The sequence below is a fragment of the Asterias rubens genome, chromosome 6, assembly GCF_902459465.1.
Source record: "Asterias rubens chromosome 6, eAstRub1.3, whole genome shotgun sequence".
NCBI lineage: Eukaryota > Metazoa > Echinodermata > Asteroidea > Forcipulatida > Asteriidae > Asterias > Asterias rubens.
In genome coordinates, this window is record NC_047067.1 from 12,255,666 (window position 1) to 12,283,580 (window position 27,915).

The 27,915-nt window shown below is 39.5% G+C and overlaps 1 protein-coding gene across 1 annotated transcript in view; it reads left to right on the forward strand.

The window, feature by feature from the left end:
* Positions 1–6,665: 6,665 nt before the first annotated feature.
* The window catches only part of LOC117291829 (ras-related and estrogen-regulated growth inhibitor-like), a 28,992-nt gene continuing 7,742 nt past the window's right edge, over positions 6,666–27,915 (forward strand). The window contains exons 1-3 of the mRNA XM_033773759.1: positions 6,666–7,177; positions 10,456–10,993; positions 26,929–26,985. Coding sequence (XP_033629650.1) covers positions 10,795–10,993; positions 26,929–26,985 — 256 coding nt within the window. The 5' untranslated portion in view covers positions 6,666–7,177; positions 10,456–10,794. The remainder of the gene's footprint in view (positions 7,178–10,455; positions 10,994–26,928; positions 26,986–27,915) is intronic.

A 27,915-nucleotide genomic window follows, 5' to 3' on the forward strand; every position in this document is an offset into this window, starting at 1 on the left:
GCTCAATTATCGGCAATGATCTCATGAACTTGAAAACTCGGCCAATGTGTTATTTTTCCTAACATCGCTATTAGCTTATAATGTCATAACACAAATGGGAGAAAAGCTTAGTCGAGTTATAGGAAAAAACAGTAAATTGTTGAAAACTCTCTGTAGATCCTCACAGTGGTAAAAACCCAACGTAAGAGTATTCAATTTGTAAATCAAGGCATTAACTTTCATTCAAATGAGCTGATATTTACACAACCATGTTGTAAGGGTTGTACATTGGTGTTAAGAACCGACCGATGTTTTCTTTTGCTTTGAATGACTTAAAGGCAGTGGATACTATTGGTAATTACTCAAAATAATTATTAGCATAAAACCTTACTTGGTAACGAGTAATGGGGAGAGGTTGATAGTGTAGAACATTGTGAGAAAACGGCTCCCTGTGAAGTAATGTAGTTTTCGAGAAAGAAGTAATTTCCCACGAATTTGATTTCGAGATCTCAGAATTGGATTTTGGGGTCTCTAAATCAAGCATCTGAGAGAATACAACTTCGTGTGACGAGGGTGTTTTTCTTTCATTAATATCTTGCAACTTCGATGACCAATTAAGCTCAAATTTGTACAGGTTTGTAAGTTCATGCATATGTCGAGATACACAAAGTGGAAAGACTGGTCTTTGACAATTACCAATAGTGTCCAGTGTCTTTAAGAACTGACCAATGTTTTCTTTTGCATTGAATGTCTTTTATACTATCAATGCTGCAGTTACTATACCTCTATCACTAAAGCAAAGATACGAACAAACGGCAAAGAAAAACAAGCCACTGCGCTTCAATCCGTCAAGGATTTCATCTTTTATGTTCTAGGTTTGAGGGAGTTGCTCAGGTAATGAGATGAAGCTATAGATCTTGAAAGATTTCGTTCGGGGTAGAAAAAAAAGAAAATCTACAATAGATGTAGTGATCAATTGGTTTGTCATGCCGTCAATTACCGTAGCGATTCTACCCCGGGGTAAACTCTTTACCTGCCGCGGTATGCCCGAACCGCAGGTGCCACACTTAAAGGCATGGACACTTTTGGTTATTACTTCTAAATTAACTTACTAGGTAACGAGCAATGGAGAGCTGTTGGAAGTATAAAATACTGTGATAAACGGCTCACTCGGAAGTGACGTAGTTTTTTAGTAAGAGGTAATTTCTCACCCAAGGTTTCGGGCCTGAAGCCTTTTTGAGGCATCTGAAAGCACACAAAGTTATGCAACAAGGGTGCTTTTTCTTTCATTATTCTCTTGCAACTTCGATGACCAATATTGTGTCAACATTTTCACAGATTCTTGCCAGCTTATTTCGATGCGGCAAATCTAAATAAAGTCTCAAAAGTTGGGAGATAGTTTTCTCTGATGCGACTAAAATAAATATCATGAGAACTGGGGTCATAATATCAAGGTTATCTTTTGTAATAATTCAACTTTAAAATAAAAAATATCGTTTGTAACAATTTTTGATAAGTTTAAATTGTTGTATTTATGTACTTCTTTGTTTTAAATTGTTGTCGTTTTTTTTTCTCGCTCCCTGAACAAAAATGTCGACACAATTATTGTTAAGCCTAAAATGGAACTCGTTCCTAGAAAATCATGTGACCCCAAAACCATTCAAACTTTGTTGTCGTGTGTTTTGGGTTTTTGTTGTTGTCTTTTTCTTGGAGGGAAACCAAAGTATGTACACATTATAAAGTTTACATTCGTAGTCGTATGTGTTTGTTTTTGTTGTTGTCTCTTTCGTGGAAAAAAAAACAAAAACATGCGTACATTTTACAAGTGCCATCAGTACCTGCAGAAGGTTACTTCGAAAAAACCATTACATGAGAAAAGAAGACAAGGCAAACAGACAATGCCCACAGCTTCATCTCTGATCGCCACTGTCTGCTTTTATTTGAAGTATCACTTAGATCATGAACAGATACATTAACTGTTACGCCTCTACCCACCCACAAGACTTTGTTGTCTTTTCTAGAAACTCACAAAGTGTGAGCCGGAGGACAATACTGTTTACATTTTCCTCCGGAGTCGAAGCGAAAGTATTTCTAAGTGCCTTGATGACCTTCCGCGATGCGTCGCTTTCTTTTATTGTTTCAATTCGAAGAACGTTTAGCTGAAGTTCTCCCTTGAAACTGCTTGTTTTCAAAACCTTCCAAGAAACCGTGTTATCACTGACAGAATGAGAAACCAAACTCAGTTTAGAACATCCATGATACATCTTATCTGTGGGTTATAGCTGCCAAATTAGGAGACACTTAATTGTTAGCTGCCCTGGAAAGAACTCTTTCAGGCACCACGTGTGCGCACACGCGAAGTTTTACAGGTCCCTGCGGAAGAAGTTGCATCATAACCGTTTTTGCAGCGAAGGGTCTAAACGTCCCTACAAGATTGTCTCCACTATTCACACACGTGAACGAACCTCGTGTTTAACAACTTTCAAAGATTGGACTTTCGTACCTCCATCTGGGACACAGTGGCGGTGTATGTACTCCATCATTATTCACACGATCGACATTCTTTTGAGACTTTCTCCGAGAAGAATTGTTGACGAATTTGAGAATACGGAGACAACTTTGACAAAAGTTCTTGTTTCGTAGTCCATGTTCCAGCCGAATTGCACAAGTGAGCTTTCATATCAAGGTATGTGATAACACACTCAATCGGGAAAAGTGGGTCGGGTTGAGAACAGGTGATTGTAGCCGCTTTGTTCAGTACAATTTGCATTATTTTGGTAATTTAAGATTTGCAATTTTTTCCTAATCTCACAAATGTTTTACAAGAAAGGAAATTATATTTGTGACTGAGTATTGTTGTCGAACTTTAATGTTTTCTCTCTGGGATAGATTTATAGTTTTTGTTTAGTTCATTTAGCTCATAATTTAGTGAATTTAGTTTGTCTTTTATAATGAGGCTTGCAACTATTTGACAACATGTATCAATTTCCTTTTGGAATATTCCTAAGCTCAGGTCTGTGTACAAGTAATTTCATTAAGTTGGCAGACTCAACTACTGTTCATTTTTGCGTTAGGTTATCGTGAACAATTTCAATAGAAACTATAAAGCAGTGTGTTGGCAAAACTTGACACAAGAAACTTGGGAGTACACTGGTTTTTTTCAGTTGATCTTTTGAAATGACGTATGACTATTTTGATAGAAAGTGCTGGAGCCTACATAAGTAATGTTTGAGAGAGTTACGCAATAATAAGTGATTTTTCTAATACAGCTACAGCTCACGTCCGTTACAAGGGTTACATAAATCTCTAACTTAGAGTGACAGCTTTGTGGAAAACAAATTAATTGCGTTTATAGGCAGTGGACACTATTGTTAATAATGACTCAAAATAATTATTAGCATAAAACCTTTCTTGGTATCGAGTAATGGGGAGAGGTTGACAGTATAGAACATTGTGAGAAACGGCTCCCTCTAAAGTAACGTAGAAAGAACTAATTTTCCACGACTTTGATTTCGAGACCTCAGATTTAGAATTTGAGGTCTCGAAATCAAGCATCTGAAAGCACACGACTTCGTTTGACAAGGGTGTTTTTCTTTCATTATTATCTCGCAACTTCGACGACCGATTGAGCTCAAATTTTCACAGGTTTGTTATTTTATGCATATGTTGGGATACACCAAGTGAGAATACCGGTCTTTGACAATTACCAAAGGTGTCCAGTGCCTTTAAACTGGCCATAAATTATGCTTTTTAATATTGATTGTTATTGTACGGTAGAAACTCTAAGAATTCTTGGCCTGCAGCACAGAATCTTCGGCAGTACGCATGAAATGGGCGGATGCATGGTTTACACGGGAAACGCATACCTAGGTCAACTCGTACCCAGGTCACTGACTCGCACCCAGGTCAACTCGTACCCCGGTCAACTCGTACCCAAGTCATCTCGTACTCGTGCCCAAGTTTACACATGCATCTTGTTGTTCAAATACAGACAATGACGTTGCATTCGTACGTTGGGTGGGCACGGTGATAGGTCAAGAAGTAACTTGAAGAATAGACGCACCCTCTTGGCACTATTAACCCTCTTCTCAAAGCCCCTCGTAAACATGTCGAGTGTACTTCTTAAACAATGGCCGGTAAATATTGCCCAGATGATTTTCACAAGTCACGATGGCCTGAAGACAAAGTTGCGTAATAGAAGATAATCATTGTTTTGTGGGACGCACAATAAATGTTGACGAAATAGATCGGTTGCATGTAAATCCAAACTTAGCACACGTTAATGGCGTCTTGTAAGATTTGAGGGTGATGTGAAAATAATGGGATTAATAATGGGTTTATATACCTTGGAATGGTCTCCCTTTGAGCTGGTGAAAGGTGTTGAGGCGGTGGGTTGAGAACACCATGGTTGAGGCATGGAGGTGGGGACGGTGTTCAGACGGACAACTCGACGGTTCGGACAACTCGTCCGTCAGACAACTCTATCGTAAGCAACTCGTCCATCTACCAACTCGATGTTTCTCTCAACCGTCGAGCTGTCTGACGGATGAGCTGTCCGAGAGACGGGCTGTCTGAACTGTCGAGTTGTCTGACGGACGAACTGTCTGACATCCGAGGGGACAAACACTTCTCAGCCAATAATCCGGTACCTGTACAGAGTTCTTGGCCGATGTCAATCACTGTCATAAGTTATATATTTGCAATCATAATGGGGGATAAGGGGAAGTGTTTACGTGTGGCCAATTACTATGAATAGAAATTATTGTCATAAATAACTTGTAATTACCAATTGCAGGCATAGAGAATGAACACGAGTTTTTACTGATTTGTTTGCATTTCTGCTCCACGTTAATGCTCTTTCGACTTGAACAATTGTGTTTGCCCAAAATAACACCCTCTAATGAAAGTAACGGTGTTATGTGTACACACATGCTTTGGGGTGTTAACTTCGTCGCTGTAAATAAATATCAAAAACCGTTATTAATAATGGTTGTTAATTATGACATAACTAACCATGGAATGTTGTTCAGTGTAAACTTGATTAGTAATCATGTCTTATGACTTGTCATGCAGTCTGGTGCACAACACTTGAATACATCAGGACAAAGTAATTTTGACTTATCCTGAATTACATGAAAATTGACTCTTTTTTCCTTCAATTTGTTGGTGAATATCGGCAGAAGTACCCGTTGTCGATCTGACACTCTAAGGTCAATCGACACAATAACTTGATGCTAAACAGATGGTACGTTTTGTTTAACTGTTTTGTTGTGATGTATGTTATGGTTGCTGGTTAGCTGTCGTTGGGACAAGGTGTGATAGGGTGTTCTGATTGAACCGTTCAGGCTTTAAAGAGGCACTCTAGACACACTATTGGTATTTTACTCAAAATAGTATTGTTAGCTTTTGAAATGAGCAATGAAGAGCTGTTGATTGTAGAATATTATGAGAAACGGCTGCCTCTGAAGTAACGTAGCTTTAAGTAGTAATTTCTCACTCAAATATTAAACAATTTAAGGCCTATGGCCTTTTATTGGGGATATCTGAAATGAAAAGCAAATTAATTTGTGCAACAATGGTGTTTTCTGTTACAATTCTCTTGTAACTTACTTCGATGACCAATTGCGTCTAAGTTCACAGATTTGTTATGCATATATTGAGGTACACCAAGTGAAAATACTGGTATTTACATTTACCAAATGTGTCTAGTGCATTAAAACCACCTGTGTTTAGTTGGGGAAATTAGTCCATCAGTCCATGGAGGAAGTCCATGAACAGTCCTACGGCCTCAGGTTTATAGAGTGCGCCCTACACAATTTAGCTACCAAAGCCATAGACCTTTTCGCAAATACCGGGGCGCGCGCGTAAAGCTTGGAATTAGGTGCATTGTGGTCTAGCTGGTATCCAAATTTGATCCATATATATCCCACAATGCACCTCTTTCAACAGTCTGCGCTTGCGCATTGGTATTTGCGATAAGGTCTATGCATAAACTAAGTTTAGTCATATTTTTATTTCAAACATTTGTGCTGCGATATCAGTTGGGAATGTCAGAAAAGAAACTTTCTCGCAAGTTTAAGTGTAGCCACTTATGTATGATGAATTATTGTTGACCGTTGTAGACGTTGAGCATACTGACGTTTAGATTTCGGTAACGATTTGTCTAGCGCCCTCTCGTGTAAAGCTACGAGTAATATTTCGTATGTAAAGAGACCTGACTACGAACCCCGCCCATCGCAACGTGAAAGCTTTGCCAGCATGACAATGTACGTGCCAATGCTTGTGAAATGTTTCTTCCATTCTCATAATGACAATGTCTTTGCTAGAAATAATGGTTAATTTATGGCCTACAAGTCGTAATTAAACGAAACTGTATGTTCGTCGTCTGTGTGCACAATAGAGAGATGTGCCCTCCGACTAACCCCGGCCATCCATATTGGCTGCAGAGGGGACATACAATAACTTTGACATGCGTTGGCCATGTGCTGTTCCATTATAAAACTTTCACCATCAATGGTGTCCGCACCGACGTATACCTGTCTTGGGAAAAGTCAAGTCTTTTGTGCATTGAAGATTAAACCACATGCGTCATTTGGGTGTAGAGAACCACTTTACTCCACGCAACAACAGGCCCATTCATTGTATCTGTATTGTTATAAACACCTATAGAGCTGACTTCGAGTAGTTGTTCACACATCCACCCACGAATGTTCACGGCGTTGCTTCAATTATAATAGACTTTAATCTTCCAATAGTCTCTTGTTTGTTAAATCTTGGTTAAATATCAAACCAGGCATTTGGTGGTAATTAGCTAATATGAGACACCAGTGTGGTGTCAACATGTGGATTAGCCGTTGATCTCAGACCTCAATGGGTGACGGTGCAGCTTTTTTATGGGGCATACAGTGTACATGTAGAAGGTCTGATGATACCCAAAACCGCCGGATCTTTCGAAATTCCTTAACAGGAAACAGTGACGCCCTCTCACAGTGCATACGATCGGAACGTCGTGCATGAACTAACCAACATGAAACTTGTATGTTGAGACCAGCGACATGCACGCTTTTAGTCAGTGTGTGTTTTTCTTTGAAGTCGAGAGTCCGGTGTGTGGGTTGTTTCTCTGTTCATGGAGGTAGCTCTTTCCATGTTTGTACCTCGGTCTGTCAGACCATAGAGAAAGGACATCCGTCAAATTATGGTAAGTTAATTTTGTCTATATTTTATTAGGCCATCTCACTTCTGTCGAATTCTTCCACAACATTTGAAGCACTCGTCAGTGCGTTTTTCATTGAGGCTGTTGCATTCATGCTGTGAACGGACATATTATCCCTTGGCTGCAAATGTGTGTTCTATAACTTCTTATCGTATGGCTTTCTGCTAAACACCATTCGTTCTATTTTCTTATATCGTATGGCTTTGAGTGTAGGCCTACATCGTTTTTTTCTATAACTTCTTGTCGTATGGCTTTATGTTTAGTATTTCGCTTTTTATTTCTAATCGAATGGCTTTCTGTGTGTAGGTCTTCTTTGTCTAGACTTCTTATCGTATGGCTGTCTGTGCAGGCCTACATCGTTTGGAAAAGTTTCCGTATGGCGCCACCACTTTTTCATTCGAAATAAAATAATATAGTATCTAATTTACCTGATCGATATATTCCTTTTTGTAAAAATGAGTGAAAAAGTGGTGGCGCCATACGGAAAGTTATCCTTTAAATTAATTTAAGGAAATTATGGTGCCCCTCCCCCCCCCTCCCTCCAATAATGCGTAACGTTATGGGGTACTCTTAAGAAAGATGATAACGTTGAAATGTCTTGTTAATTTTTCAGTATTCAGGTGTTCACGTACATCATGAAGGCTACATCAAGTCTTTTTTTCTTTCTTTTCTTTTTCCAAGCTTTTGTTAGAAGTCGTCATTTACTTCTTAATGAGACAGTACACTTACAAATGGATCACCTTACAAATACATTTTGACTTTTTTTTTCCGTGTATCAAGACATATCGAGGTCGAAGACCCTCAAAAACAGTGTTGAGTTCATGAGTTCAGCTTGTTTTTATAGATTAATCAGCAAATATTTGGGCTGTGTGTTTGTTGAGATTTATGGAAGTCACGTCAAACAACGACGATCGTAAATTGTTTAACTTATAGCTACTGCGTTACTGGTTCGTGTGTTGATTGTGAAGTCGTTTAGTGCCGTCTGAATTTGGCGATCTATTGAGAATTGTGTGTGGAGAGGTTTATGGCAGCAACATTAAAGACACTGGACACTATCGGTAATTGTCAAAGACTAGCTTCACAGTTGGTGTATCTCAACATATGCATAAAATAACAAACCTGTGAAAATTTGAGCTCAATTGGTCGTCGGAGTTGCGAGATGACTATGAAAGAAAAAACACCATTGTCGCACGAAGTTGTGTGCTTTCAGATGCTCGATTTTTAGACCTCAAATTTTAAATCTACGGTCTCGAAATCAAATTCGTTGAAAATTGCTTCTTTCTCGAAAACTGCATTACTTCAGAGGGAGCTGTTTCTCACAATGGTTTATACTATCGACCTCTCCCCTTTACTCGATACCAAGTAAGGTTTTATGCTAATATTTATTTTGAGTAATTACCAATAGTGTCCACTGCCTTTAAGTGAAGTTTCTCATTTACTTTGAGCTATGGACAGAAGGACATACCTGAACGTTTACAGGTGAGGTTGGGCGACACAGTTTGTTTGGGCATGGAGGTAGGAATGAGGCAATACAACGTATGGAGAGGCTTTAAAGGCACTATAAACTATTGGTAATTACTTAAAAAATAACTGTAGGTATACAAACTTTCCGGCATCTGAAAGGTACACATATTTTTCTGCTGCTGAATTGACTTTTCTGTATGATGATACGTAGAAAAAATTACCTGCTTTGTTTTGGGTTGTTTTGTGTGTTTTTGTGGGGGGGGGGGGGGGGGGGGGTCTTGTTTTGCCATCCTTTTTTTTCTTTTTCGTTGAGGGTACTTAATTAAATTATTAAAATATAAGTGTCTCGGATACGTGTTCATTTTCATCTTCACCATCGTCAGCGGTCAAAAAAAAAAAAGAGGTCAATCTAGCAACCTTATTTTCTGGAGCATAGCACTTTCGAATTCCGTCGACCCCCTGTTAGTGTTGGATGGAAAGATATTGGTCCCATGGGAAGGTGAACCACCTCGGATGGAGACGCATTTAATGTTTGATCAATATCAATAATGAACTGCTTATAAATTGTATATGCAATGGCAATTTGTATACAGCGATCCGGTAATTTTAACTTGATTGATTTTTTTTAAATGATTTGTGGCTGACCTGTCCTAACTTTGCTTCAAAAATCAAAAACCACGCCTCAAGCAGCAGAGTTGATAATCATTTTGAGGCGACCCATGTACATTGGCGGCACGGCCTTACATAAAATTACTTTTGTAGAATGCCGATTGAAAACCAGACAACAAACCTGTTGACAGAGTAAGATTGGGTTACATTCAAAGCTCGACTCGGTTTTTTCTATACTATTTTTACTTTTTACGAGACCAGTTGTGATGTTGTTGTATGGAGTGTTTCAGGTTGGCCGATAACTACAAAATTGATTATTAAAAATATAAAGTTTGTAACCAGGGCTTGGCGTTTTATACTGCATTTCGTGTTCATATACGCCTCGAAAGCACGCATAAACCTTTATCATGATGCCTCCATCTTGGTCACGTTCCTTGTATCAAATAGCAGTAATGAATTTTAAAATCCAGTGCTAAGAAAGGAACCAGACTATTTTTTTCTTCCAGCTTTAGTTTTATTACAATGGTTCAAATTAGAGAAAAATAAAGATTGCCACACCATGATTAAAGATGCTGCGTCAGATTTTTGGCCGATTTGACCCCAAATTTTTGATTTAAAATTCACTAGGTATTTTGATGGGGGTCGAGAAAGTTACAAGCTTTCATTTGAGCCATTGCTCGAAAAAGTCCGCCAGTTATTAGTAGCAGACAAATAAAGTGCTCAAAATTAGTTTTTGTCGGGATCCCGACAATGTATCACGTGACCAATTCTTATGTGTTTTATAAGAAACGTTTTAAATTTTTGTCAATGGTTCCTGACCATTAAAAGTAAAAGTTCAACCCTTTTTTCATTAGAACGGGTGATACTCTTTGAAATACCATTCACTAAAAAAACACCTTTTTTTTAATGTTTGGGGCAAAAAATCTGACATAGCATCTTTAAGGTTTGAAGTCAATGTGAAGTCAAAAACGAATTTGATATATTTTTGTTGGTCCCCAAAGGGAAAGTGAACTCATAACTGTATACCTTGGTTATCCATAAAAATCAATCAAAGTGCCACGCTAACAGTCGAAACAGTAGTTTGTGATGATTAATGATGTCTCAATATAGTATTATGAGTGGCCTAAAGCGACCTCGCACAACACAAATATACAATAACTCAAACTGTATCTCCTATTATATTCCAACAGATTTCATGGTAAGCTATTGTTTATAGACAATCAGAATACTCCACCCTGTTTTGAGACGAAACCTGGATGTTTTCCAGCATGGCCAGGACCTGAGCAGTACACCTGCACCCTCTGTGAGCAAGAACAGGCCGTTCAAGTCGATGGTCCAATTAGCGTTGAACGCCCGGTGAACGTAGAGGTTTATTTTGGGTGTTTCTCGATAAGCGTTTCACGTCATCTTCACGTCATCTTCGCGTGGGTCTACACAACTCGAGCTTCGGGCTGGAGGGTTGTCCGAATGAGACGGTCTCACACGAGCACTTGACCAACCACCACGGGTTTAGGTCCCGTCCGAATTGCATGTATTCGCTGCCTGAAAGAACCATTACAACAGTTGCCATGCCCAACAAGATGTCTAGGTCAAATTCGCCGCCAAATAATAACACAGGACCGTACCTGAGCGGACTGAAACGGAAGGGGTCCATGAGAAAGATCGGAGTGGCCCAGGCCAAGCCTTTTAGGGTAATTGTGCTGGGACAAGCTTCTGTTGGAAAAACAGGTAGGCATTTTTGTTTTTTTACTATTTATCGTGGAACTGTTTTGAAAGTTGATCATGTTCGTGAATTAATTTAATGTGCTGTTGTTGTAATGATGAAAGGTGGTGAGGGTTTTCTCTGCAAAACAAGCCATTTCATCAAACCAATCATTACAAAATAAACTTGGTAGTCTAGTGTAAACTACACATTTTAAATTCTAGGTAGATTTGGAGGTAGTGACCATTCCTTGAAGCTGACATGAAAATGTAACAACAATAGATATAGCTTCAGCTCAAATCCCGTTGCATTTGGTGCAATAAATAATCAAAAGGCTACTGGAAACTTGTTCAGAAGATCACCCATTATTGAAAAAAAGGTGCAACCCTTTGTGCCCACTCAAAAATAACCTTTTAGTTACAGCGCTGCGTATAAGTATATGGCGTTTTGTTTGGACAATTTGATTTACCTCTATAATTTCCAGTGTAAATGGTGCTCCCGGCCATTCCTAATGGGAACATCCTTGTCAAAATGTGTTTGTCTTTATTTTGTTGTTGATTTTTTTTACCCCGATGTCAATTGCACACTTTTTTGACCTTCAGAGGAATCCTCTTAATAAACAAAAAAACTTGCAAATCCTTTGTGGCCACTGAAAACGTTCCCTTACATCGCTGCATAATTATGTGTTTTGTATAATGTACAAGTTGATTTACCTCTAATTCCCAGTACAAAGGGTTTCTGTCAAATTTTGAATCTGTTTGTTTTCTGTTGCTCGCCTGATGTCAATTTGTATTACCTTTTTTTCATGGTATAATAGTACTAAGAGACTTCTTTGCCCTTCGCATCATCATTTAATACCATCGCCCTTTCATCACTAGGCACTAGTATTAGTTAATATGAAAGCCGGAGACCTTTTAGTTTAGATAATCGGGTTGTCCGACTGGGAAGTCATGCGTGTTGATACTTCTTTCATAACGGGACTCGGCCAAATCTCAAGGTTACAAAGCTTTTCAATATCGAGATATCGCCTCATTCTTGATTTCAGTATAGTGCGTGACTGAAATTGTGCTTGAACACTCACACGGAACACTATTTGTAATTACTCCAAATATTGTTGAGCATAAAATTTACTTGGTAACTAGCCATGAAGAGCTGCTGATAGTATAAAGGGTGTCAGGCGATTCGTACCCTGTTCACTGCGTACCTTTTGCAAGTACTGATTGACTTTGGACACCTCATGAAAACTTACTTGGTAACACAGGCAAGGGAGAGCTGTTGATAGTATACACAACATTGTAAGAAACAGCTCCCTCTGAACTGAAGTAACCTAGTTTTTGAGAACGAGGTAACTTCACACTCAAAAGACTTCAGGCCTGCTTAAGTAAGTTTTAAGCATCTGAAAGCACACAAATTTGTGCAACATTGGTGTTTGTTATTTCAAGTTATCAAGATTCTACACATTTATTCTATACCCAACGGGCCTCTTATCAAACTTCTAAAAGAAATGCATTGACTCTTGTTTGTGTCCAGTTTACATCTTCACCAATGGAGGTCTTTGAAATCCCCAATACTTCAACAGGTATTTTACGTAGAAACTCTCTTGTCTTCAGTTTGTATGGTCTTTGTTCGCGTAAACCAACACAGGCAATTAAATGACGCGTGACCCTATATATGAAGGGATTGTTGACTTGCTGTATACAAAACATAGACGCATCATTCTCACTCTCTTCTCTCTTGAGTTTTTCTTTTCCGTCTAATCCCATTTGAAGAAGAAAAGGCGTCTTGAAAGAGATGGTGGAAAAGTGAAATGGATTAAACCGGTCACCGTGCGCCCACCGTCCCCCATGGGAGTCGGAGCCGCCGTGATCTGGCGATGATTTGTTGAACTCTTTGTCAAATAAAAACCCCGGTGTTTTCTTGTTTGCCATGTTGGCGCCCATGATGTTTTAAACGTCTTGTATTTATTTGTCTGCTTCCAATCTGAAGGGTTTGAGTTTGTGGAAGAAAAACAAACAAACGTCCTTCCCCCCTGTTTTTACGTAATGAACCAATTTGAAAAGGTTCAAACCAGTGGTTAGACTGCAGGACTTGCCATCACGAGGTTGTGGGGTTCGAAACCTACCAAGTTAACTTGTATCTGGGGTCGATTTCACAAAGAGTTAGGACTAGTCCTAACTTAGGACTAGTCCTAGGAGATAAACAAACTGCATGGATAGTCCTAAGTTAGGACGTGTAACTGGTCCTAACTCGAGATAAGACTAGTCCTAACTCTTTGTGAAACCCACCCCTGGTTTGCCTTGATGGCGCCAAAGAAGGTTACCTTGTCCGCTACCAACTGAAGTGTTTGGGTTTATGTAAACGAACACCTCCCCCCCACCCTTTTTTTTAAAAAACGTATTGATCCAGTCAGTAAGAAAACAAACTGTGGTCTAGTGGTTAGACTGCAGGACTTGCAACCACAAGGCTGTGGGTTCGAATCTTACCGAGTTTACCGCTGACGCTGATTATTATTATTATTTGTAATACGTCTCGCGTCTAACTAATGTATAGTGAGAGGGATTGAAAATTTCTCATCGCGTCACTACACCAGTTTGCGTTTTAGATTCTAAATTCATTCGGTTAAGGCTGGCAATCTACCCAATGTCGCCTCAAAGCTTCGATATTGATTTGGTTGGGTCCGAAGATAAGGACAATAAATTTGGTTTCACGCCGTAGAGTAATATTCCCATCACACAAAACTCATTCTCAATACGTTCTGAAAAATGTAGTCTCGGTTCAAGACAATGCTATCCACCCTATCACTCAATTATAACGATTCCTCGCCCCTGCGCTTAAAACAAGACTTTACAATTTCAGGTAGTGAGAACGAGTTCGGTGTGATGGGGTTACCAGGGATAAAAGTTGACCCGAGAAATGTCTTAAAATTCTCTCTACATTCCCATCAACTCAGTCACCGTAAAGAGCTTTTATGAGTGCTGCTGGACGGTCGAGAATTTTGAGAGCCTCTGATTTATGCTATCAATTTGAGTTTGGCAACCTCCACTTCCTCTTTAATCTTCAAGAGTCAACACTTAATAAATCTATATGTGGGCGAAGTACTGCAGTTTTTTATAATTTCGTATAATTTATAGAAGTCCTTCCTGGTGGGTTTTCATGAATTGGAATTATTGAATAATTTTGTCTTTATCGTTTTCATGAGATGTGAGATAACACCGATTGATTAATTGACGATATGTTCTTGCCTGCTCTCAAGTTTCAGTAAACACAGCATTAAATAAATGAACCATCACACAGTTTTTATGATGATGGTTTTATATGTCCATGGCGTTTTACCTTTTAATGTTGTTTACTTGTTTACAGTATGAACGTTTTCTCCTTCTTTGTTTCTTCCTTTTTTATTGTACTTGTGTAGTAGAGTGATTTGGAACTTATATTTTTCTCTATACTATGTATATACGACGATTTTAATTAGCCGTTAACTATTTGGTGTCTGTTTCGATTCCACTATTACAATTCGTCATGGATGGATGTAGGCTTACTTAACTTATAGTATCCATTAACTATTTGGTGTATGTTTTCACACTACTGTGATAAGTGTCACAATGTGGCTTTCATGCACAGTACTGTTTGTAAGTTTTGATAACCTTACTCAGTTATTGCTGCTTCCAAAAATAGAACTTGGACCTGTATCAGTTTCTAGTTTTTACAGTTAATGAATAAACCGTTATGCGACTGCACATCACTATTGGTATATAGGGCCTACTCCAAATAATGATGTGGCCTCCCGTCGAGGCCAGCCATTCATGTTGGGGAATAACATAGCAACATTCCCCACCCTTTGTCATCTTTAGTATGTGTATAAGGATTGGGACGAAACTCTGGGAGTTATCAAAGGGATAACTTAGAGGTAGTTTTGTCCTCGTTAAATCAGGCCAGGAGGAGGTCGCCAGATGATCGATAACTCCTGGAAAGACATGGACTAGTCCAGGTGTGAATGATGAGATACCTCTTCCGATGTGACATTGTCTTTTGTGTCCTAACATGGAGGTAGAAATAGCTACTTCCATGGTATGGGGGTATTCTTTCATGTCACGTTGGAGTACTGCTCATGGAACAGGGTGACACTACAAGTAACGATTTCGCCCAGCAATTTTGCATTGTACAAAATTTAGACTGCACTCATTTTGTCCACACTATTATATTAAGTGGCAAATTTTGATTTTTAGTAGAAATTGACACCTTTTGTGAAGCACTTCACAAGGGGAATCGGTTTGATTAATTAAACATTTTCACCTGTTTGTTTAGGAATTGCCCTTATTAAATATTTGTTCTGAATGCGTGTGTATCAAATACAGGATCTAGAATAAGTAAGCAACCCTGCACTGGCAGGCAGTGTCAACCGGTAGATCTGGTGGCACATCAAGGCTTGATGTACGAGCCACCACCACACCCAACCGCCACCCCACACTCTAACACGCCTCGGCAAAAATACAGTCGATTCTTGTTTTAACATAATCACTGGTTCTGGCCAAATTCCTTTTTAAACACCATAGCAGAAACAACCTTGTTTTAAGAGAATAGCAAAACAAATGAACGCAAGGCAGAAATGAGATTTAGGGCAAGTAGTTGGCGGGAAAATGCAGTTGGATTTTTGAAAAGGGTTTAAGGAACTGGCGATAATCTTGATCCCCCAACAAAGTTATATCCAAGGACAATGCATCTAATCCGCCTAAAATCATTACTGCCATGCATATCAATACAATTTTGATGTATATCGTACATACATTGCACTTGATCAAGTGATTTACCGTGTATTTTGTTTTGAAAATCATTGCTCCCTATACCTCTCCAATATTCTATTGTGCCCACCCACTTTAAAAGATCCCACCACTGCTTCGTGAGATGGGCCCTATCAGTTCCAGCGCTAATAGTGTGCTTTTTATCTGTTTAGTAATACAAACACCATTATTTCGCGTGACCAACAAATAACGGGTTTTAGTCGCCCTTTGGCTAATAATGTCACTTGCAACAATGTTGCTTTTTACCTGATTGAATGAAAAACCAGGAACAAGGACCCACCATTTAGGACCTGCTCCACTTAACAATAATCTACCAGTTCTCTCTGTAACAAGCGGTTATCGCGGACAAATCCAATCTGCCGAAATCGGTCCCTTGGGTTGTCTTTATGGTAAATCCATGCACTTTAGAAAGAAAAACCCTGGTTTTGTTAGGATGGGTTTAGGGTTATTTATTTCCGAAGGCTTGTTTTAAGTTGTCATTTTAAGGATCTTCTAAAGGAGAAAACCTACAACGAGGAGTTTTTTTGTTAGTGGAATAAAGTCGTGAGGCCTCCCGAGGGAGAACAGAAACCGTAGCAGTGCAGTAAGGGGTGTATTGTATGCGGGTGTTCCCCGCTGAATTGGGCTTTTTGGCTTTTGTGGTGGCTTTGTGCCTCGCAGTTCCGCTTGTCAAAATTTGTTTCTGGATAGCTCGTTCCTGGTTTAGGGAAAGACTCTTTCTTGTGTCGTTGAATCAGGTATACCTGTATATGCCTCGTTCTTGAAAGGGCACCTAGGCAATGACCAGGGGGCATGGAGGCAATCACCTGTATTGCCTCCGTGTGGATACCGGACTTCAGGATTGGTTTTGGCGGGCTGTCAAATTTGTCAACGGATTCTTTGTAGAGAACTGTGTGTATGTTTGCATTTGATTCAACAGGTGTTGTGTAACCCACTTTTCGTGCAGTAAACATAATTAAAGTTTCTTTTTGTGAAAAAACAACGTCAGGTTAAAGAAAAAACAATTTTGCAAATACTGAATGGGTTAATTGTGTTTAGACTAACTAATGATCTCTCCCCCTGCCGAGTCCAGCTGGTTTATAAACAGACCAATAATTGTGATTTTGTTTTTGTTTTTATTGATTCGAAGTCAATATGGTAGTTCTCAATTCAGTGGGTGCCCGGTCATTTGATCCTTCCTTGCTCTGTGCTCAGGGCCCGATTTCTTCCTTAATAAAGACAGGACTACCAACCAAATTTCCACGTGATTTTCAGGATAAGCAAACAACAGCTGAATGCTTGTAACAAGCAATATGCAACAAATTAAAATTTGGTTGTTAATCCTGTTTTACTCAAGGAAGAAATGTCATGCTAAGCAAACTTTTGTGCTTACAGGTTTTATGAAATTGGGCACAGATCAAGATTGAATTCGTTAGATTCCTTGCTCGATGGCTATAGTTGTGCTGCCCTTGTCTTAAAACACCGGACTTAAAACTGTTTTGGTTCTGATGAGTAGAGTGTGGGTTCAAGTCCTGGTCGTGGCACTTGAATAGATTAATTGCTGGGATTGGTAGTGCATGTTACAGAACATGAACATAATACAGGACATGAACAACCCAGAACATTTATCCCAGAATAATTATCGTGGGAGGAGTTGTTCACATAGCAAGCACCCCAAATTAAATGAATACGTTGTCTTGGATCGGTCGAGTTCGTCTTTGAAAAGCATTTGTAACCGTTTGTTATAAAACGCATTCGGGATGTTGTAAAGGTATAATACAATGATCCACACAAACATGCCTAGAAATTGGCCGGTTTTCCTTTTACCTCCCATTGTCTTCAATATTATTTACTATTGAACGCAATCTCCTCAAGAACTGACCCAAGACGTAAGTGCCTGTTGATTGATGCAAGACGCCATAAATCGACACGTCCCATCGAAAGAAAACGCCATTCAAGACAACCATTATATTCCTTATAAATTGGCCTTATATATTGATGCCTCACTTGAACTTTCTGTGAACTGTCGAAAACGTGGATTTCGAGATTTCTTGATTGTGAATTCAAAGCTCGGGCATCGTCAACGCCCCCACCCCCCCCCCCACCCCATCCACCCCAAGGCACCACTCAGTAAGAAGTTTTCTCGGCATAGACCATAGAGCAAGGAACAGTTAACCCCACTTCAAAACCGTTTGCATTTCAAAGTGTGAAAGAGCTAGGCTGGGCTACCGGACTAGTGCGAGTGCATGATTCCTGACCACCCATACAGACGTCTATTTTGTGCAACCTCTTTAAAGGCACTGGACGCTTTTGTTAAAATTACTCAAAGTAATTGTAAGCAAGTAACTTGGTAACGAGCAACGGAGAGCTGTTGATAGTATATAAACTGAAACATTGTGATAAACGGCTCCCCTGAAACGTAGGTTTTTTTTTAGAAAGAGGTAATTTCAACTCTCACTCACATATTAAAAGACTTCACTTTTCAGGACCGAAGCCTTTTATTAGATATCTGAAGACACACAGGTTTGTTATTCTATGCATATGTTGAGATACACCAAGTGAGAATCCTGGTCTCTGACAATTACCAAACGTGTCCAGTTCCTTTGATGTGATCTAGCCCTCTTGATTGAGAGCTGCAGTTCAGAGTGGAGTTGTAAAACCGTCTCGTGGGATCAACTGCCACAAGAAAGGCGTATATTTAGGTGACGCATTCTCACAAAAAAAGCTTGGAGCAAAAGACTGAGAAAAACAACCTCTACGACCTCAGTGGACTAATACGGATTAAATTGTTCACTTACTTTGTCGATGGACTTATGGTTACGAGTCCATTTGCCCCAAAATGTACCCTTTCTGCATCCAACGTGTTACATTCACACTTTAGGGAGCGGATTACGTGTAGCGAGGCCGGGTGTAGCGAGGCCAGCACCGGTGTCTTGTTCGTGGAAAGCCCTTCACAAGGTCCGCCATTTATACTTTTTTAAGTCTCGAGAGAGACTGAACCAATAACTGAAATATAGATTGGATGTTCATTTCATGCCAGTTAACAGTCACAGAGTATAAGATTGGCATGTGTCATGTGATTTACAAAAAGGACACTTCTTTATATGTTACTCTTAGTTACCTGCTCATGTTGAGGGTGTTGTCATTGTAGCCTTCGAGAAAGACTCGATGTTGTTTCCAACAGCCAATTCTATTTTCTCATTAATAAAACAAGCACACAGTGAAGGTTGATGTCAGGTATGAGACCTAAATGTGCAGCTAAGGGACAGGTTGGCGGAAATGTTTTATACAATCTGACATGTTCTTTTGTTCTAGTAATATAATACACTTAGTTACCTGTTCATGTTAAGTGTGTTGTCATTTAGCCTTCGAGAAAGACTCGATGTTATTTGCAACAGCTAGTTCTATTTTGACATTATAAATTTATATGGTTTGTGTGCAGCACCTTCCTTTGGTTGTCCAATCATAACTTTACAGGACTACAAATTTCGGTGACAAACTTCAAGTTTCGGTGGAAAACTTCATGTTGAAATGTTTTGTTTCGGCTCGGTCTGTTTTCACACACAACCCTACCGATTACCTATTATGGAAAAAAATTTCATCTGAGATTCTGTCCCCCACTTTGGCAATTTAATTGGAGGATGATTCAAAAGAGAGCGCTAAGAAGTTTGCTCAGTTTGCTGTAAGAGGATGGGGGAGAGGGGCAGAACTCCTGTCACGCAGTTTTGAAGCAAATAACAGTCCCTCTTCTCGATTTCTGGAACGTCTTGGCTTTCCCACAATTGTATTGAGACAACCAACCACTGTGGCTTTATAAACATAAAAACAACACTGGAACAGTTAACTTTAAAAATAGACTGCTTGAATATTTAAGGTTTCCTGCACTATACCGGCGACACCTCGGCTTTAAGATGATACAACAAAAGAACATCTTTTATTCGTAGATGACAAATTCCTTCGCACATTACTTGCGGGGGGTTGATCCCGTTTTGAAATCCCCACCACCAATACGCAGCGAACCATGGTATCCTTTTATTCCCGCCCGAAAGCTTCTCTGTTGAACCCCTTTTTATCACTTACTTGCCTGTAAATCGTAGAGCTGTCTTTTCATTTCTATCGCATTGCCAAAAGAGGATTGCTGTTTTTTTTTATATCCAGTCTCATCCACTTTTTGTGCTGAATACCGGGATAGCCAGGGCAATACCGGGATACCAGTATTAAAGAAAACGGAAGCTTATAAAAAGTTGGGACTATTCCAATTCACTGTTTTTATTTACTTTAAATATACCTGTTGTAATCCTTTTAATTTTAATGTACACTGTTTTGTAATTCAGCCAGTAGGCCACAATGAGCAGTTTTTTTTAATAAACCATAATAAAAAATAACAATAGAAATCCACTGCTACGCAATGATGATATGCTCCCTTGTTTTTGAGTGATTGTTAGTCGGGAGGAATGTACATAATTTCACCATGTCCTCGCCCTAGATGATTTAGCAAATGTAGAACAGGAATAGATTTTGCGCAACAATATGATTGATACCAAACTTGAAACACCTGTAATTTCTGTTGACTGACAAGGCAATACAAGAATACTCTGTTCATAATAATTTGCAATGCATTGACTGGGGAAGATCCCAATGAATAGCTGGTTGGCCTTTTACCAAACTTGAAACATCTGTAATTTATGTTGACAACACTGACTGCACAAGACAACTCAACTATTCAAGGCGGTGGACACAATTGGTAATTACTCAAAATAATTATTAGCATAAAACCTTACTTCTTTGGTAACGAGTAATGGGGAGAGGATGATAGTATATAAAACACTGAGAAACGGCTCCCCTCTGAAGTCACGTAGTTTTCGAGAAAGAGGTAATTATCTACGATTTTGATTTCGAGACCTCAGAATTAGATACTGAGGTCACGAAATCAAGCATCTGAAAGCACACAACTTCGTGTGACAAGGGTGTTTTTCTTTCATTATTATCTCGCAACTTCGACGACCAATTGAGCTCAAATTTTCACAGGTTTGTAGGCATATGTTGAGATACACCAAGTGAGTAGACTGGTCTTTGACAATTACCATTAGTGTATAGTCTCTTTAATGCAAGAATACTCTGTTCATAATAAGTTGCAATGCATATTATTGACTGGTGAAGATCCCAGTGAGAAGCTGGTTGGCCTTTTGACAGTTACCTGTCAGTCTTCATTTAGTCATTTAAATCTCCACCACAAACCACAACATGGCATTGAATTAGTGCACGGCAATTCTTAGCCGATCCCTGGTTTTGATTGACAGCTCTCCATTTATTTAATGGGATGTCACTTTTTACGCAAGTCTGGCTCCGACTTCTGTTGTTTAAGACATAACATTGCTGTCTCTGTGAATGTCTCAACTGGCATCCAAAAACTGACCTGACACCGTTCCGCCATATTTGTTTATGTTACCTTCATGATGTAAATATGGCTGTCATTTCGTATTAGGAGTGACGGGTTCGCCAACTTTTTAAAAAACTCCAAAGTGGTAGCACTATTTTTTTTACCCGAGACTAAAGGCATGCCATCAACTTGTGGGTTCGTTCTGTATTTCTTATACTATATTTTGAGTCTCCATCGTTTGTCTGCATTGCCAAGCCTTTTTTCGGTTTGATTATTAGTAAATAGTGTTGTGGTACCCATACAGAGTAATCCAAGTGCTCCCATTCAAATAATAGTTCTCACTAGTACTCATACTCGAGTTACAATCCACCAGTACTCGTACTCGAGTTAAAAAAACTGTATACTCGTACTCGTGTAATATTCTTCACTAGTACTCGGACTCGAGTAATACTCCCAGTACTCGTACTCGAGTTAAAAAAATGTATACTCATACTCGTAGTCGTGTAATATTCTTCACTAGTACTCGTACTCGAGTAATACTGTACTCATACTCGTACTCGAGTACTCCCACAAGTACTCTTACTCGAGTAACACTCCCCCACTAGTACTCGTACTCGAGTAATACTGTACTCATACTCGTACTCGAGTACTCCCACAAGTACTCTTACTCGAGTAACACTCCCCCACTAGTACTCGTACTCGAGTAATACTCTTACTCCTGTAATACTCTTCACTACTCGGACTCGAGTAAAACTCCCAGTACTCATGCTCGTACTCGAGTACTCCCACAAGTTACTCGAGTAACACTCCCCTACGTACTCGTACTCGAGAGGGATTCTTGACTCAAGTAACACTCGTACTCGAGTAATACTTCCACTAGTACTCGTACTTGTACTCGGGTAATAATCCCCTCGAGTAATACTCTCCACTCGTATACATGAATGTGTTCTTACTCGAGTTGTACTCCCGCTAGCATACTCATATACTCCTAATGAACGGCAGAGCATTGATGGGGAAATAACTAGCATAATATGTTGTTTTGTACTGTTCGTCAAATTGTACAATGCGTATGTGAAGGCAGGGTGTGCGACAAAGATGTACACATTGCTCCTGCTGGACTTGTTGACTTGTACAGTTGTAGTATTTGGCTTAACGACATTTTGCTTATCGGTATTTTATTGACTTGATTCTGGGGGTTTGTCCTTCGATAGTCAAGCCCACCTGAAGCGTGTGTCCACATACGTAGTTGGTATTTACAATGGGACCCGTTACTCCACAGCTAACAACTCTCTTCTATGTCCATGTTGTTACCTGCCTTTGAAGACACTTTTGTGAGCCCTACTGTGTTACACCATGGGGAGGGGGAAAGTACCCGACTATCGTTTTAATCACCCATCCAAATAAAAGTGTCGTGTTCACAACTTAAGTTTGTCTTCGGTCGAGCTCCAAAATGCAGAAATGGGTGAAGATATGGATGGGCAAATTGGATATGGATGAAGCATGCTTGTATCATTCGTTTATGTAAGAGCAAGGGCACCAAGTCATTTTCTCCTTGGTAAAGGGCATCCTATGAGAAAGTTGTACATTTCTACTTGAGCATTTCAAGGCACCAAGGCAATGACCTCGGGGCATGGAGGTAATCGGTGAAGTATGAGGCATGTGAAGTCGAAATAACTCCATGTAGACGTTTTTTTCAAAACCCACAACAAACAAAGAAACTCACTTAATCTAAATCCACAAGATTCCCATCTCAAACGTCCTCTTGATCATTTTATAAATTGGCTTCACTCTATTCCCAAAAGACTCCTTAATTTCAACAGAAAAACATCTTCTGTCTTATATAATACATGTTTGTTGTTGCAAGGGAAACCGCGCAAGTGCAGGAGATTTATTTCTGCGTCGATTTTTGAAAAAGGGAAACCCCTCGATGTTTTAAACAGTTTCTTTTCGACCCGGTCCCAACTCAAGGATCTGTAATTGACTCCGTGATAAATGATGCACTGGGTGTATTGGAGCTGTCTTATCTTATTTCTTGAAGACATCTTCATCTTCGTTTGTCATGTTATCCAATTAGAGTTCGATTCCTAATCCTGCCTCATCATCCATGGTACTCACCTTTCATGCATGCTTGAGGAGAGGAGGCAGACCCCAACCCCTCCCCCCCCCCAAAAAAAAGGGGGGAGAAGAAAAACACACACACCCATGGATGTCTGTGAATCCCGCTAACCGAGGACTTCTCTTTTTTTTCATTACTCTTCCCTTCCCCGTACCCTTGGTCCGCTGCAACAACAATTCCAGAGTTGGGAATGCATCAACCCTGATACAGAGGCTTATGCTTAGTTTTTGAAACGCCAAGGGCACCAAGGTATTTTCTCCTTGAAGAGTGAAGGGCACCCTATGAGGAAATTGTAAACTTCTATCAGGAGCATTTCAAGGGCACCAAGGCAATGGACAGGGGCATGGAGGCAATCGCCTTCGTTGCCTCCTTGAAGTATCAGCAGTCATAAGCGAAACAAAACAACATTACAACCTACTGCAGAACGGAAAAATACTTTAAAAAAAAATGTAACTTGAATGGTTGGCATCGACAATGATTGACAGACCTCGTTGACTTAAAAGCTGCAGTAGTCCCCCTACTTGACACTTCATGAACCAGTTTAGAGAAGTGTGTAACAATGCCAGGCCTCCCCACCATCCATGTAACTCTAAAAAGTGTTATCATTCATGCTATTCTGCGATGTCTAGTGTTGAACACTTGACCTGAAAGTGGTTTCAAGAACCTCCTTGCAATAAAAATTCTTTAGTGTCTCCCCCCCCCCCCCCCCCCCCTCTTGTTAAAGATTTACAATGACGCGAGAATGCTGCCGGTCTTGGGTAGCTTGATAAATAAGCCCAACAGCGCGAGGGGTTCAAAACTGTATTAGTACCCGCCGGCCATCAAGATCAAATATGCCCTCACGAAGTCTTTAGAACTAGCAATTATTTTTTTAATAATGACGGGTGGAATTTTTTTCTAATTAACAACAAAAAAGAGTGTCCCGCGGAAGTTGGTTTATTTTTTTTGGTTGGAATGTGGATTAATTAGCGATCGGCAGGTTTTCGTCAATGTTTGTATATATAGTGTGGTTAAGTTTTCAATTGATTAGAGTTTGTAGTATTTATTTTTACCATTGCAATTTACAAACCGGGGGTCGTTCCGTTCCTATAGCCTGGCCATTTGTATTCTCTATTTCTTAGAATCAATTTTTTCCTCCAAACTATAACCCGAGTTGAACTGCGTTTTATTGATTTGATGTTCTAGCTTTTACATTCACCTAACACCGCGTCCAGCAACCCAACAAGAGAGTAATTGTTGGTGCGTTTTATTGAATACCAATTTATCAACATTAAAGTCGGTTGGTACCAAAGAGAAAATTTCCCCAGTCTGTCAAACTGTATTTTATTGTCAGGAAGGTCGATATTTAAAGTCACTGGACACCTTTGGTAATTGTCAAAGACATATACACAAAATTACAAACCTGTGGAAATGCGGTACAATTTACAAACTGTCATGGAGTTTATAGACAACAAGTTTCTGTGTGAATTTACCAAAACTCCGGGCGGCCCGATATATCACACGGATGCAATGAAGGGGATTGCCTTCGTGCTCCCTTAAGCAGAATTTTACCATTTCCTCATAGGGTGCCTTTTACCAAGGAAAAAAAGCCCTTTCAAATTGCCCTTCAAAAACGAAGCATACCTGAAAATCTCAACTCAAAACTTCTAACAGAATTCTTTCCTTTGTCACACCTGGACTCCGTGTTTGTTGTTTCAACGTCTAATCTCCTGACCAGGCTGTAATAAACGTCAGCCAGTGGGGAATCTACCTAATGAAAGTCGTGACTAATTACATGCTCTCGGTCGTATCAAACCATGGAACTCCACCATCAAACCCTCCCGATGGATCCGGAGTGGCCGGAATAATGAGCCGCGGTGGGGTCACCTCAAGTGTTTGTAGTGGGACAACAGTGCCCCGGGGGCTTCCAAGTAAACATCACCCTTTCATGACAAAGACTTTCGTAGTGGTAAATTGCAATTAGATCAGTGTCTAAAAAAACCTCCTAGGAATGCCTGGCCCTTTGTGGTTGGAATCCTTTCTCTGCCTCTCTCTCAAAAGTCTCACCTTTTGCTCAACTCTGATTTCTCTCCTGTGCTGCCACTTCGAATGGTAATTATGCATTGAACAGAGGTTTGTGCAGTGTAATGAACAACGTAAGATTCTTCGCCCAATTTCTTACAGCTTCTTAAGCAGAAAATTAAGCAGAACATGTTATTTTCTGTTTTGCAAAAAAAGTTACAAAATGCAAATACTGCGGTTGCGTCAAATATAGACACCAACAAAAGAATCACAATTTACGCCATAGGATGTTGAGATAACTCCAATTTCTTTAAAAACAATTGATGTTATTTGAACGCATAATATATTATGTTAATTTTGATTTTCCGTTCGGTATCTATTATGTGACAGTACCAAGGTGTAATGGTTAACAACCCAGTTTCTGCAGTGCACCAGTCACAGATTGTACATGTGACCAGGGCCCAATTTCATAAAGCCTTTAAGCACAACAATTTGCTTAGCATGAAATTTCTTCCTCGATTAAAAACAAGATTTCCAACCAAATTGAAAAATATTCATGCTTAGCACATTTTGGTGCTTATGAAATTGGGCCATGGAAGTTTGGCTGGTAACCTCATTCTGGTAAGCAGATGTCCCTTTTGTTAAAGTCCACGGGTTCATCGGACGGCCATGGGGCATGCTTACCCCCCCCACCCCCCACCCCCATGGGAGGGGTCGGAAGAGAGAAAACACACAGTTCTAAATCAAACAAACAAATATGTAGTAGGCCTTTGCAAACCTGTAAATCAATCAATCTACTGGCAAATTTAATAACCAATTATTAAGCAATCAGTACGTCAATCAGTTGTCAATAAATCAATAAATCAACAGGTTTTTTAACATCAATGTTTCCATTGTTGTGATGTTGAAGGGGACGCAGTCTGTCAACTTAGCCTCAACGTTAACCTCAAAAGCTAATTTTGTTTTGTTCAAGGTGTTTACCTCAAACCGATACCTCTGCTTATTTTTCTATCACCCCCCCCCCCCCCGCCATTTTGGTATAGAAGACATTCAGACTTTCTTCTGATGACGCAGTATGAAAACCGGTCAACAATTGAGCTATAGTTTCGATCTTTCTTTTTGTTGGAGTTTCCATCAACTCTGGCTTTGCACCTTCTTGGAAAACATATTTTTAATTGCCCTCCCTGACCCTGATTTTGTGACCTCCTTATGTCATTCATAACCTTCCACTCCACAGTCAACTGTTTAATGACCGATTTCCAGGACTTCTGCTTAATGAGGGAAGTAGAGTGTGCATTCTCGTGCATATCGAACAAGAGATAACAACTCTAACGAAAACTATAGGCCCGTATGCTTCGTTTTTTGATAAGGGCAGGGGACCGAAGCATTTTAAATTTCTACTTGAGCATTTCAAGGGCACGAAGGCAATGATCAGGGGGCATGGAGAAAAATCGTATATCTGTGAAGTATCAGGTTTCAGAGTGTATAACATTTCGTTGAAATTCAGTAGTTGTTTTTGAACTTTATTTTTTACAAAAATCTTGAAAATAAATTATAGCAATTTGTATTAAATAGTATTTCAATTTGTGTACAAAATAAAAATAATTCATTATAAATAGCTTGAAATGAAGTTACAACTTGGACGAGTTATTCTTTTAACGAGTACTTTTTCCCTTTTAATTTCAGCCATGACTGTGCGATTTGTGACGAGAAGGTTTATCTACGAGTATGACCCAACGTTAGGTATGTACCGTGTCCTTTATATACCTTAATCACGGCGCAGCCATCTTTAATTTCTACCATTGGTATCACTGTTACCAAGCCGAGGCTGGAAGAACAGCGTAGTCTGGTTCCTTGTTGCAAATGATTATTAGCGTTCATTATTGTTGTTCGATACAACAAGGAACTCGACCAAGATGGAGGCAGCATGATGAAGGTCTAGAGCCTTGGTGCCTATAGATTACAGATTTCACAGCACGTGTTTTCAAACTGCCATTTTTGATGATAGGTCTTTATAAGAAAAGTATATACATGTAACACAGGATTGGTGTTTTGGGGCGTTTGGAGATTCGAGCAGGGAAGTCTATAATCATTTCCAGAATGAATGAAGATGTTCAACATGTGTGTTATATTAGCCTGATGCACAAGTATATATGCACATGATTAAACATAAACAAGTAATGAGGAAGATACTGTTTATATAGTGAGTGGCTCAATCTCGCGACTATAACTGATGCTCTGATCACAAAAAAGACTACACAAGTTGACGACGTCATAGCACAAGGTCTAGGCCTATGTTTACGTGTCTTAAAACGGCACATGTGACACGTCCCTTTAAAAAACAGTTCAATTAGAATAAAATTAGAGACTATTGCTTTCACATGGTGTCTTTGTAGCTTTTCTTCTTTTAAAACAGAAAACTACTTCTATGCAAAAGTCGCAATAATTTCAATAACTGACATTTTTTCTTTGAAGACATACAATTAGTAGTTTTTGAATTGTCGACCGAAAACCATAATTTCGTTTATAGAGCTGATTTAAGCAGAGCATTTTCGCTGAAAATGTTTGTGCATAGAAATAAAGCCTGGATACTAGTCGCAGGATGTTATATATGATATGTTTTTCGGCTGGTAACCTTATTTTGGTAAGCCTATTTTTGCTGTGCCCATAGCT